Raw genomic sequence first — 13592 nt, 5'->3', positions numbered from 1 at the left:
TAGGAACCAAGTTGGTAGTTGTTTCCCCAGTTGAGGTCGGTGCTTTCATTGAATGGGCATATCAAAATGGCGGACCAAGAAGTCTCAGTGAGGGAGTTCGTTGCTGTTACAGATGTTGATGAGGAGAGGGCCCGTTTTTTCTTGGAGTCTGCCGGCTGGGATTTGCAGGTACGTACAAGTTGTACTAAATGGGATATTTGATTTGAACTCACAACGAATGACAGTGGTTAGCTAGCTGCCAGACCACCACTGCTAGTCGGTACCAGATAACTAACGAAGCTAGTTTGTAACGATTTGTGCAAGTCACTCTTTCTCACAACAAAAGCTTGAATGACCATTGTTGTCTAGGACCTATATCTACCAATCAGTTTACAATGTTTTACCACCACTGTCTAATAGTTAGCTTGGCTAACGTTAGCTAACTTGCAGATAGAATTGTTCAGCAGTTTTTTTGTATTATTCTTTTTTAAATTTAACTAGGCAAGTAATTTAATAATGTCTCTTCTCTCTCAACCACAGTAATCTAATAACAAATTCTTATTTACAATGACGGCCTGGGAAGTTAACTGCCTTGTTCAGGGGCAGAATGACAGATTTTGTCAGCTCAGGGATTTGATCTGGCAACCTTTTGGTTACTAGTCCAGCTCTCTAACTACTAGGCTACCTGCCGCTCCAGTTAACCCAGTTCATAATCATAACTAGCTAACATTAATCTTCATCAAGTGACTGAGATGATAGGATGCGAAAATCTGATCAATTAGCTATCTAATTTCTAGTTTAATAACAATTTTTTAGTTAGCTACCTTTTTAAAAATTTGCCAAGTTCACAATTAAGCTCTAGCAAAGTAGTTGGCGATCAAGTTTAGACTGTTTCTAGACACTGACATCTTGATGTTTGGATGACATGGCGTTTTGGTCTGTTTCCTTAGCTTGCCCTGGCCAGTTTCTTTGAAGATGGTCCTGAGGATGACATCGTGACACTTCCTCAGCCAGAGAGTGGTGGATCCTCTGTGCCTCGTCCTACGGGGCCCAGGTACATAACTAACTAACTGACCTCCGTATATCTGTTGTTACTCTGTTAGTCTCGGTATAATTTAGGATAGGCAATATCTAAGTCATTTCAGTGTTTCTCTTGTCAAACTTCAAATAAAATAAATTCCTATGAAACATTTCATGTTACATGATAGATGTTGATGGTTATTTTTTGTGTGTTTCTGTTGTGTAAAGGAGTGAAAAGAGGGTGACCTCCTTCAGAGATATGATGCATGAGGAAGTAGATGACAGTGATGAGGAGGAAGGGCAAAGGTAGGTTTGACTATACTTCTGTGACTTTGGGGTATTTTCAATGAATTTGAAAATGAATTGTAGTAAGTCTATGTGCATTTTGGACAGTAGTGTAGTGAGGCTCTAGGTCCCAGATCTGTTTCTGCCTACTCCAGTGTCATTGTCAAGCCAAACAGCATGACAATTCCATGAGGAGTTGGCAAGAGAGCAGAAACACAGAAACCTACTGGTACCCAGGCTAGTGATCCTCCAGAATGTTTCTGTAATTCGGTTCTCTGTAGGCTGGTATTGCTTTCTGCTGCATCAACAGATTTTTCTGGGTGGGTCCCTGTGTTATTGTTTTCATCGTCCACACAATTGCAGCACTGGTGTTGTAACCAGAAGCTTGGACTGGATCCAAAATCCAGGTTGTGTTGTTTCCCCTCTTCAATGGCCACATCCTCCCTCGGCTTCCCACCAGGTTCTTTGCTGGGGGCTCTGAACGCAGTGGGCAGCAGATAGTGGGACCCCCCAAAAAGAAGAGCTCTAATGAGGTGGTGGAGGACCTCTTCAAGGGGGCTAAGGAGCATGGGGCTGTACCTGTGGAGAAGGCTGGGAGGGGCCCAGGAGAGCCGAGTCGAGCCAGGGTATGAAAAGCTTCTCAGTGATACGTTCTGCACCAGGATCATTATTTTTTAATTTAGTGACCATATGTATGTGTTATCTGCTAAATGACTTAAATGTAATGTAATGTTTTGGGATTGATGGATCCAATGTAGCGAGGGCCAGCCGACTAGAGCATACAAGTCGCAGTGGTGTATGACGTTAGTTGTCATGTTTTTCAAACTCTTATCTCTCCTCTTTCCCTCTAGCCATTTATTGGTGGTGGCTACCGGCTTGGTGCAGCGCCTGAGGAGGAGCCTGTTTACGTGGCTGGGGAGAGAAGAGCAGCTAACAGCCAGCAGGATGTGAGTGTTTGACAGTGAAATTTTTTTAGTTTCTTTTTTTTTGTATTGCCAGTATACATTAGATCTCAGAAAAATACATTTCAGTTTACTTCTTTACTTACTTATGTATTTTCTTTACTACGTGCTGAAGGTGCATATAGTCCTGAAGCTGTGGAAGACAGGTTTCAGCCTGGATGACGGTGAACTCAGAAACTACAGCGACCCTGGAAACGCCATCTTCCTGGAGTCCATCCGCAGGGGGTGAGTACACTGTTTGTACCGTATCCTTGTCATACTATTTATATGACGACAGCTCATGTCACACATCACCATTTTTGTCAGTCCATTTAATTCTAAGTTCTAAATGGATTTATGGCACTGGACAGCTGGAGGCTACATGTCCCTCTCTGAAGTCTGTTTTCTTATTGCTGGAGCATTGTAATAACAGAAGTCCTTCGTCCTTTCAGGGAGATTCCTTTGGAGTTGAGGCAGCGTTCCCGAGGGGGTCAAGTCAACTTGGATATGGAGGACAATCGGGATGAGGACTTCTCCAAACCCAAGGTTGCCTTCAAGGCATTCGGTGGGGAAGGACAGAAACTGGGCAGGTGGGTGAGTTCTATTTTAATAGAATTCAACACAGAGGAAAGGAATGAAATGTTCCCCCCCTTTCAGCACAATGCTTTAATAAAGTGACTGTTACACCTTATTACCACAAGGTGGTAGTAAGGAGTATTTTGGCACAAAGTGATATTGTATTTGATGGACTTTTGAAGTTAAATTGCTGGTTTACATTTAGATTTTTTCAAAACTTGATATTATCTTCTGGGAAAATGTGCACGTATAATATTTTCTTCAAGTTCATTTAAAATACAGTATAATCACAATAAATGTCTCTTTCCCACCTCACCCGTCCATTCAGTGCCACCCCTGAGCTGGTGTCTGCTCCGTGTATGGGGGACCAGGATCCGGTAGCCAGTGAGACCCAGGCCATCGCCTCTGTGAACCTGGACGCCTCCCAGCCTGTGACCAACATCCAGATCAGACTGGCCGACGGGGGGAGACTGGTGCAGAAGTTCAACCACACTCACAGGTCAGTGATGAAGCCATGAAGCTCTACATCACCCCCTCAATGAAGGGCATGTCCAACCCCATATTACCTACTTGCTCCTCGTCATTTCTCTTCCCATCCTCAGGGTGTCAGACGTGCGTCAGTTTGTGGTGGGAGCTCGCCCTTTGATGGCGGCGACAGAGTTTGTGCTCATGACAACCTTCCCCAACAAGGAGCTAACTGACGAGAGCCAGTCGCTGCAGGATGCCAACCTGCTCAACGCAGTCATTGTGCAGCGACTAAAGTGATGGAGCCCCCTGGTTGCCAAGCTGGTTCACAGCTCTTTTACCTCCTGGAGGAACGAGACACCATGGACTTATGGACTTTCTTTTCTTTCTATAGTGATGATACATTTTCCCTCTTCGGCTGTTTGCGAGGGGACGTGGGGAGCGGGCGGATAAGGCTTTTGATGAAAGACGGATCTGGTGGTAAAACCTGTTTAGAAAGTAGCAGTTGAACATGCACAGTAACAATAAAGCTTTCTTAACAGTTTCAGAGATGGCTTTAAGATGTTTATAATACTGTCATTTTTTGTTTTGTTCATCTTCCAATCATCTCTTCTTTGGCTCAACTCTTGCCTGCTTTTTCCACACAAGTTTCCATCATCTCAACTGAAAATGTACCCCTGCATCCCCGACGTACACCAATAGCCTGCTTCCATCAATTCACAACAAACCATCAACAACTAAAGACAGAATGGTTTTATTGGGACTTTCTTTTACCAATACAAACTGGGTGTATAACACATTAAGGACACCTTCCTAATATTGAGTTGCAACCCCCCCCCCCTTGCCCTCAGGACAGCCTAAAATCATAGAGGAATGGCCTTTTTAATTTATAAAAAAAAAAAAAAAAAAGATTTACAATGACTGCCTACCCCAGCCAAACCCAAACCTGGACGATGCTGGGCCAATTGTGCGCCGCCCTATGGGACTCCCAATCACAGCCGGTTTTGATACAGCCTAGAATTGAACCAGGGTCTGTAGTGATGCCTCTAGCACTGAGATGCAGTGCCTTAGACCGCTGCACCACTCTGGAGCCCAAATGTAGGATCTTAATTTGAGAACAGAACAGCCTCATTTCGTTGGGGGCATGGACTCTACAAGGTGTTGAGAGCGTTCCACAGGAATGATGGCCCATGTTGACTTCAATACTTCCCACTGTTGTGTCAAGTTGGCTGGATGTCCTTTGGGTGGCAGACCTTTCTTGATACACACAGGGAAACGGTTGAGCGTGAAAAACCCTGCAGCGTTACAGTTCTTGACACAAAGCAGTGCACCTACTACTACAACCCGTTTTGATTTAATATATTAGGATCCCCATGGCAACGCTAATGGTGACAGCTAGTCTTACTGGGGTCCGAGACATAACGAAAAAGACAGACGAAAGACATCACAATTGACGTTTAAAAACATAATCATGTAATGTGTGTGTGCATCTATCAGTTACACATACTGTACATGTCAGTACATAAACACAAGTGGGTTACATTTGGGGAGAGGCGTAGTGCTGTGAGGTGTTGCTTTTTTGAAACCAGGTTTGCTGTTCACTTGTGCTATATAAGATGGGAGTTCCATGCTCTCATAGCTCTGTATAATACTGTACGTTTCCTTGAATTTGTCCTGGACCTGGAGACTAAAAAGAAGTGTGTGTCAGTGCTTTGTGTAAGTTGACTTTCCAACACAATGCTTCTTATAAAAACAAGAAGTGACGCAATCAGTCTTTCCAGAGCATCTCTTTATTACGGACAGAACTCTCCTCCATCTTTACAACCATTTAATTTATATGTTTTGACCATGACCGTTTACAATCGAAGGTAACTAAGTTAATTTTTTCTCAACTTGTTCAACAGCCATTCCATTCATTACCAGATTCAGCTGAGGTCTAGAACTTAGGGAAGAAGAGGGATCACGACACAGGAAGAAGAGAGATCACGATAGAGAAATACACAGGAAGAAGAGAGATGCAGTCAAAGAAGTGAAAGCAACAATGCTCTTAGTTTTAGAGCTGTTTAAGACCAGTTTATTACTGGCCACCCATTCCAAAACAGACTGCAACTGATGCGTATATCGATGAATAATCAGGATACATGGGCACACATGCTTTGTTTAATGCCAGTGGCAGGTCATTGGTAAAAATAGAAATGAGTATAGGACCTAGAGAGCTGCCTTGCGGTACAGCACAATTTACATGTTTGACATTAGAGAAGCTTCCATTAAAGACAACCCTATGTTATATTAGATATCTCTTAATCCACGATATGGTTGAAAAGCTTGAACACATAAGTTCTCAACAACAGGTTATGGTCAATAATATCAAGGCTGCACTGAAATCTTAACAGTACAACTCTCACAATCTTCAAAATGTGTGTCAGTGCAGTACATGTTGAGTCCCCTTCTCTATAAGCATGCTGAAAGCCTGCTGTTAATTTGATTACAGAGAAGAAGCATTGTATTGGTCAAATTAATTTATAAAGCCCTTCTTACATCAGCTGATGTCGCATAGTGCTGTACAGAAACCCAGCCTAAAACCCCAAACAGCAAGCAATGCAGGTGTAGAAGCACGGTGGCTAGGAAAAACTCCCTAGAAAGGCCAGAACCTAGGAAGAAACCTAGAGAGGAACCAGGCTATGTGGGGTGGCCAGTCCTCTTCTGGCTGTGCCGGGTGGAGATTATAACAGAACATGGCCAAGATGTTCAAATGTTCATAGATGACCAGCAGAGTCAAATAATAATAATCACAGTAGTTGTTGAGGGTGCAACAGGTCAGCACCTCAGGAGTAAATGTCAGTTGGCTTTTCATAGCCGATTATTCAACTGCTGTTTCTAGAGAGTTGAAAACAGCAGGTCTAGGACAGGTAGCACGTCTGGTGAACAGGTTGAAACTGGAGCAGCGGCACAACCAGGTGGACCTGGGACAACAAGGAGTCATCAAGCATGGTCCTCCGAGAGAGAGAAAGAAAGAGAATTAGAGAGAGCATACTTAAATTCACACAGGGCACCAGATAGACAGGATAAAGACTCCAGATATAACAGACTGACCCTAGCCCCCCGACACATAAACGACTGCAGCATAAATACTGGAGGCTGAGACAGGAGGGGTCGGGAGACACCGTGGCCCCAACCGACAATACCCCCGGATAGGGCCAAACAGGCAGGATATAACCCCACCCACTTTGCCAAAGCACAACCCCCACACCACTAGAGGGATATCTTCAACCACCAACTTACCATCCTGAGAAAAAGTCGAGTATAGCCCACAAAGATCACCACAGCACAACCCAAGGGAGGGTGCCAACCCGGACAGGAAGATCACGTCAGTGACTCAACCCACTCAAGTGACGCACCCCTCCTAGGGACGGCTTGGAAGAGCACCAGTAAGCCAGTGACTCAGCCCCTGTAATAGGGTTAGAGGCAGAGAATCCCAGTGGAGAGAGGGGAACCGGCCAGGCAGAAACAGCAAGGGCGGTTCATTGCTCCAGAGCCTTTTCGTTCACCTTCACACTCCTGGGCCAGACTACACTCAATCATAGGACCTAGTGAAGAGAGTAGTCTTCAATAAAGACTTAAAAGTTGAGACCGAGTCTGCGTCTCTCACATGGGTAAGCAGACCGTTCCATAAAAATGGAGCTCTATAGGAGAAAGCCCTGCCTCCAGCTGTTTGCTTAGAAATTCTAGGGACATTAAGGAGGCCTGCGTCTTGTGACCGTAGCGTACGTGTAGGTATGTACAGCAGGACCAAATCGGAAGGATTAGGTAGGAACAAGCCCATGTAATGCTTTGTAGGTTAGCAGTAAAACCTTGAAATCAGCCCTTGCCTTAACAGGAAGCCAGTGTAGAGAGGCTAGCACTTGAGTAATATGATCACATTTTTTTGGTTCCAGTCAAGATTCTAGCAGCCGTGTTTAGCACAAACTGAAGTTTATTTAGTACTTCATCCGGGTAGCAGGAAAGTAGAGCATTGCAGTAGTCTCACTTAGAAGTAACAAAAGCATGGATTAATTTTTCTGCATCATTTTTGCAATGTTACGTAGATGGAAAAAAGCTGTCCTTGAAAATTTCTTGATATGTTTGTCAAAAGAAAGATCAGGGTCCAGAGTTACGCCAAGGTCCTTCACAGTTTTATTTGAGACGACTGTACAACCATCAAGATGAATTGTCAGATTCAACAGAAGATCTCTTTGTTTCTTGGGACCTAGAACTAGCATCTCTGTTTTGTCTGAGTTTAAAAGTAGAACATTTGCTTTTATGTCTGAAACACAGGCTTCCAGGGAGGGCGATTTTGGGACTTCACCATGTTTCATCGAAATGTACACCTGTGTGTCATCCGCATAGCAGTGAAAGTTTACATTATGTTTCCGAATGCAATTGTCAAACGCAATTGTTTCCAACAGTTTGCTAAGAGCTGGCAGCTGATAGGTCTGCTGTCAGAACCAGTAAAGGCCGCTTTACCACTCTTGGGTAGCGGAATGACTTTGGCTTCCCTCCAAGCCTGAGGACAAAGACTTTCCTCTAGGCTCAGATTAAACATATGACAGATGTGAGGAATGGCTATAGAGAGCTGCCATCCTCAGTGGCTCTCCTGCACTGAACAAAAATATAAATACAACATGTTAAGTGTTGGTTTCATGAGCTGAAACCGGGGATACAGTTTTGTCACGCAACATCACAGATGTCTCAAGTTTTGAGGGAGCGTACAATTGGAACGCTGAATGCAGGAATGTCCACCAGAGCTGTTACCAGATAATTGAATGTTCATTTCACTACCATAAGCAGGCTCCAATGTTGTTTTAGAGAATTTGGTAGTACGTCCAACCGGCATTACAACCGCAGACCAGGTGTAACCACGCCAGCCCAGGACCTCCACATCCGGCTTCTTGCCCTGCAGGATCGTCTGAGGGGGAGAACTCAGTCAAATATGTGAAATTGTTGCATGTTATTTTATATTAAAAAATATATATATCTTGATTTGTTTAACACTTTCTGTTACTACATGATTGCAAATGTTATTTCATAGTTTTAATGTCTTCACTATTATTCTACAATAAAGTTAAAACCCTTGAATGAGTAGGTGTCCAAACTTTTGACTGGTACTGTATATTTTGTATAAACACTCCACCCTTAGGATTGTTCAGCATGTCAACAACCATTTCAACAGTAACATCTGTTAACCCCAATATCTCTTTTGCCATCTCCACAATAACCTTCAACCTGGTATTTATGCTTTCCACAACCCAAATCGTATTGATAACCTTACTAATAAAAGCTATGATGTCAACTTTATTCATTATTAAAGTGTTCTTTGACACCACACATTCATGAACAAGATTTCTGAACAGGCCTTGAAACCATGACAGGACCATCAGAAGCATCAGTCCCGACAGCAGGTCTACTTACTGCAGATACATCCATGTCAGCTCCATCAGTCTGACAGCAGGTCCACTTACTGCAGATACATCCATGTCAGCTCCATCAGTCTGACAGCAGGTCCACTTACTGCAGATACATCCATGTCAGCTCCATCAGTCTGACAGCAGGTCCACTTACTGCAGATACATCCATGTCAGCTCCATCAGTCTGACAGCAGGTCCACTTACTGCAGATACATCCATGTCAGCTCCATCAGTCTGACAGCAGGTCCACTTACTGCAGATACATCCATGTCAGCTCCATCAGTCTGACAGCAGGTCCACTTACTGCAGATACATCCATGTCAGCTCCATCAGTCTGACAGCAGGTCCACTTACTGCAGATACATCCATGTCAGCTCCATCAGTCTGACAGCAGGTCCACTTACTACAGATACATCCATGTCAGCTCCATCAGTCTGACAGCAGGTCCACTTACTGCAGATACATCCATGTCAGCTCCATCAGTCTGACAGCAGGTCCACTTACTGCAGATACATCCATGTCAGCTCCATCAGTCTGACAGCAGGTCCACTTACTACAGATACATCCATGTCAGCTCCATCAGTAGGTCCACTTACTACAGATACATCCATGTCAGCTCCATCAGTAGGTCCACTTACTACAGATACATCCATGTCAGCTCCATCAGTAGGTCCACTTACTACAGATACATCCATGTCAGCTCCATCAGTAGGTCCACTTACTACAGGTACATCCATGTCAGCTCCATCAGTAGGTCCACTTACTACAGGTACATCCATGTCAGCTCCATCAGTCTGACAGCAGGTCCACTTACTACAGGTACATCCATGTCAGCTCCATCAGTCTGACAGCAGGTCCACTTACTACAGGTACATCCATGTCAGCTCCATCGGTCTGACAGCAGGTCCACTTACTACAGATACATCCATGTCAGCTCCATCAGTCTGACAGCAGGTCCACTTACTACAGGTACATCCATGTCAGCTCCATCAGTCTGACAGCAGGTCCACTTACTACAGGTACATCCATGTCAGCTCCATCAGTCTGACAGCAGGTCCACTTTCTACAGATACATCCATGTCAGCTCCATCAGTCTGACAGCAGGTCCACTTACTACAGGTACATCCATGTCAGCTCCATCAGTAGGTCCACTTACTACAGGTACATCCATGTCAGCTCCATCAGTCTGACAGCAGGTCCACTTACTACAGGTACATCCATGTCAGCTCCATCGGTAGGTCTACTTACTACAGGTACATCCATGTCAGCTCCATCAGTCTGACAGTAGGTCCACTTACTACAGGTACATCCATGTCAGCTCCATCGGTAGGTCTACTTACTACAGGTACATCCATGTCAGCTCCATCAGTCTGACAGTAGGTCCACTTACTACAGATACATCCATGTCAGCTCCATCAGTCTGACAGTAGGTCCACTTACTACAGGTACATCCATGTCAGCTCCATCAGTCTGACAGTAGGTCTACTTACTACAGATACATCCATGTCAGCTCCATCAGTCTGACAGTAGGTCCACTTACTACAGGTACATCCATGTCAGCTCCATCGGTAGGTCTACTTACTACAGGTACATCCATGTCAGCTCCATCAGTCTGACAGTAGGGCCACTTACTACAGGTACATCCATGTCAGCTCCATCAGTAGGTCCACTTACTACAGATACATCCATGTCAGTAGGTCCACTTACTACAGGTACATCCATGTCAGCTCCATCAGTCTGACAGTAGGTCCACTTACTACAGATACATCCATGTCAGCTCCATCGGTAGGTCTACTTACTACAGATACATCCATGTCAGTAGGTCCACTTACTACAGATACATCCATGTCAGCTCCATCGGTAGGTCTACTTACTACAGATACATCCATGTCAGCTCCATCGGTAGGTCTACTTACTACAGGTACATCCATGTCAGCTCCATCGGTAGGTCTACTTACTACAGATACATCCATGTCAGCTCCATCGGCAGGTCTACTTACTACAGGTACATCCATGTCAGCTCCATCAGTAGGGCCACTTACTACAGATACATCCATGTCAGTAGGTCCACTTACTACAGGTACATCCATGTCAGCTCCATCGGTCTGACAGCAGGTCCACTTACTGCAGATACATCCATGTCAGCTCCATCGGTCTGACAGCAGGTCCACTTACTGCAGATACATCCATGTCAGCTCCATCGGTCTGACAGCAGGTCCACTTACTGCAGATACATCCATGTCAGCTCCATCGGTCTGACAGCAGGTCCACTTACTACAGGTTCATCCATGTCAGCTCCATCGGTCTGACAGCAGGTCCACTTACTACAGATACATCCATGTCAGCTCCATCAGCAGGTCCACTTACTACAGATACATCCATGTCAGTAGGTCCACTTACTACAGGTACATCCATCTCAGCTCCATCAGTCTGACAGTAGGTCCACTTACTACAGATACATCCATCTCAGCTCCATCGGTCTGACAGCAGGTCCACTTACTACAGATACATCCATGTCAGCTCCATCAGCAGGTCCACTTACTACAGGTACATCCATCTCAGCTCCATCAGTCTGACAGTAGGTCCACTTACTACAGGTTCATCCATCTCAGCTCCATCAGTCTGACAGCAGGTCCACTTACTACAGATACATCCATGTCAGCTCCATCAGCAGGTCCACTTACTACAGATACATCCATGTCAGTAGGTCCACTTACTACAGGTACATCCATCTCAGCTCCATCAGTCTGACAGTAGGTCCACTTACTACAGATACATCCATCTCAGCTCCATCGGTCTGCACTGTAGTTCTACTGATCTGTTTTATGTCCTCTGAGTATGATACATCATGACTGATCCTTTATCTCTGATCCTCTCTAGCCTCTCTCTGTACCTGTCAACCACCCAATGCTGCACTGTGTTCTCCCCTCAACTATAATATATAATAATATATGCCATTTAGCAGACGCTTTTATCCAAAGCGACTTACAGTCATGTGTGCATACATTCTACGTATGGGTGGTCCCGGGGATCGAACTACAGCACTTAACCTTCACATTGCTTCCACATTCACCATAATCATGTTCTCCTCCACACTTGGCACATCTTTTCTTTCCTTTACATTGAGAAGCTACATGTCCCATTCTTTGCCATTTAAAACAATGCAGTGCATATGGGACAAATTCTCTAACATTGAAAGGAATCCTATCTGTACTTTTCTCAGCAAGACTTTCTCAAACCTCAGCATCACTGATAAGCTTCCACTTCTTTGACTGCATCTCTGTGTATTTCTCTATCGTGATCTCTCTTCTTCCTGTGTCTTTCTCTATCGTGATCTCTCTTCTTCCTGTGTCTTTCTCTATCGTGATCTCTCTTCTTCCTGTGTCTTTCTCTATCGTGATCTCTCTTCTTCCTGTGTATTTCTCTATCGTGATCTCTCTTCTTCCTGTGTCTTTCTCTATCGTGATCTCTCTTCTTCCTGTGTCTTTCTCTATCGTGATCTCTCTTCTTCCTGTGTCTTTCTCTATCGTGATCTCTCTTCTTCCTGTGTCTTTCTCTATCGTGATCTCTCTTCTTCCTGTGTCTTCTCTGTGTCTTTCTCTATCGATCTCTCTTCTTCCTGTGTCTTTCTGTATCGTGATCTCTCTTCTTCCTGTGTCTTTCTGTATCGTGATCTCTCTTCTTCCTGTGTCTTTCTGTATCGTGATCTCTCTTCTTCCTGTGTCTTTCTGTATCGTGATCTCTCTTCTTCCTGTGTCTTTCTGTATCGTGATCTCTCTTCTTCCTGTGTCTTTCTCTATCGTGATCTCTCTTCTTCCTGTGTCTTTCTTCCTGTATCGTGATCTCTCTTCTTCCTGTGTCTTTCTCTATCGTGATCTCTCTTCTTCCTGTGTCTTTCTGTATCGTGATCTCTCTTCTTCCTGTGTCTTTCTTCCTATCGTGATCTCTCTTCTTCCTGTGTCTTTCTGTATCGTGATCTCTCTTCTTCCTGTGTCTTTCTGTATCGTGATCTCTCTTCCTGTGTCTTTCTCTATCGTGATCTCTCTTCTTCCTGTGTCTTTCTGTATCGTGATCTCTCTTCTTCCTGTGTCTTTCTGTATCGTGATCTCTCTTCTTCCTGTGTCTTTCTCTATCGTGATCTCTCTTCTTCCTGTGTCTTTCTGTATCGTGATCTCTCTTCTTCCTGTGTCTTTCTCTATCGTGATCTCTCTTCTTCCTGTGTCTTTCTGTATCGTGATCTCTCTTCTTCCTGTGTCTTTCTCTATCGTGATCTCTCTTCTTCCTGTGTCTTTCTCTATCGTGATCTCTCTTCTTCCTGTGTCTTTCTGTATCGTGATCTCTCTTCTTCCTGTGTCTTTCTCTATCGTGATCTCTCTTCTTCCTGTGTCTTTCTGTATCGTGATCTCTCTTCTTCCTGTGTCTTTCTGTATCGTGATCTCTCTTCTTCCTGTGTCTTTCTGTATCGTGATCTCTCTTCTTCCTGTGTCTTTCTGTATCGTGATGTCTCTTCTTCCTGTGTCGTGATGTCTCTTCTTCCTGTGTCTTTCTGTATCGTGATCTCTCTTCTTCCTGTGTCTTTCTCTATCGTGATCTCTCTTCTTCCTGTGTCTTTCTCTTCTTCGTGATCTTTCTCTTCTTCCTGTGTCTTTCTGTATCGTGATCTCTCTTCTTCCTGTGTCTTTCTCTATCGTGATGTCTCTTCTTCCTTGTCGTGATGTCTCTTCTTCCTGTGTCTTTCTCTATCGTGATCTCTCTTCTTCCTGTGTCTTTCTGTATCGTGATCTCTCTTCTTCCTGTGTCTTTCTCTATCGTGATCTCTCTTCTTCCTGTGTCTTTCTGTATCGTGATCTCTCTTCTTCCTGTGTCTTTCTGTATCGTGATG

General features: G+C 44.3%; 1 protein-coding gene and 2 long non-coding RNA genes across 9 annotated transcripts; 2 read left to right on the top strand and 1 right to left on the bottom strand.

Moving 5' to 3' along the window:
• Window positions 1-3813, top strand: LOC118359534 (NSFL1 cofactor p47-like). Of its 2 annotated transcripts, none has more exons than XM_035738038.2 (9): window positions 1-168; window positions 930-1033; window positions 1228-1305; window positions 1745-1910; window positions 2136-2231; window positions 2362-2471; window positions 2678-2815; window positions 3130-3300; window positions 3404-3813. In XM_035738038.2, the coding sequence occupies exons 1-9, from the start codon at window positions 67-69 to the stop codon at window positions 3564-3566; spliced, it is 1128 nt and encodes a 375-aa protein (XP_035593931.1). In that variant the 5' UTR covers window positions 1-66; the 3' UTR covers window positions 3567-3813. The 2 variants fall into 2 exon arrangements, with proteins under 2 accessions (XP_035593931.1, XP_035593930.1); XM_035738037.2 differs by having other exon boundaries at window positions 2359-2471.
• A 385-nt stretch (window positions 3814-4198) lies between these two features.
• On the bottom strand, window positions 4199-9158 carry LOC127912438 (uncharacterized). 3 transcript variants are annotated; one of them, XR_008082723.1, is made up of 3 exons: window positions 8715-9158; window positions 8085-8211; window positions 4199-6260 (listed from the first exon to the last, which is right to left on the bottom strand). It is a non-coding gene; the product is annotated as an uncharacterized LOC127912438 (long non-coding RNA). The 3 variants fall into 3 exon arrangements; XR_008082725.1 differs by having other exon boundaries at window positions 4199-6229; XR_008082724.1 differs by having other exon boundaries at window positions 8765-9158.
• LOC127912439 (uncharacterized) lies at window positions 8955-10519 on the top strand. Of its 4 annotated transcripts, none has more exons than XR_008082728.1 (3): window positions 8955-9104; window positions 9155-9380; window positions 9615-10519. It is a non-coding gene; the product is annotated as an uncharacterized LOC127912439 (long non-coding RNA). The 4 variants fall into 4 exon arrangements; XR_008082726.1 differs by having other exon boundaries at window positions 9565-10519; XR_008082730.1 differs by having other exon boundaries at window positions 9155-9764; window positions 9999-10519.
• Window positions 10520-13592: the final 3073 nt, after the last annotated feature.

This window comes from Oncorhynchus keta, chromosome 27 (genome assembly GCF_023373465.1).
Source record: "Oncorhynchus keta strain PuntledgeMale-10-30-2019 chromosome 27, Oket_V2, whole genome shotgun sequence".
Lineage (NCBI taxonomy): Eukaryota > Metazoa > Chordata > Actinopteri > Salmoniformes > Salmonidae > Oncorhynchus > Oncorhynchus keta.
This window is presented reverse-complemented; position numbering and strand designations above follow the sequence as displayed.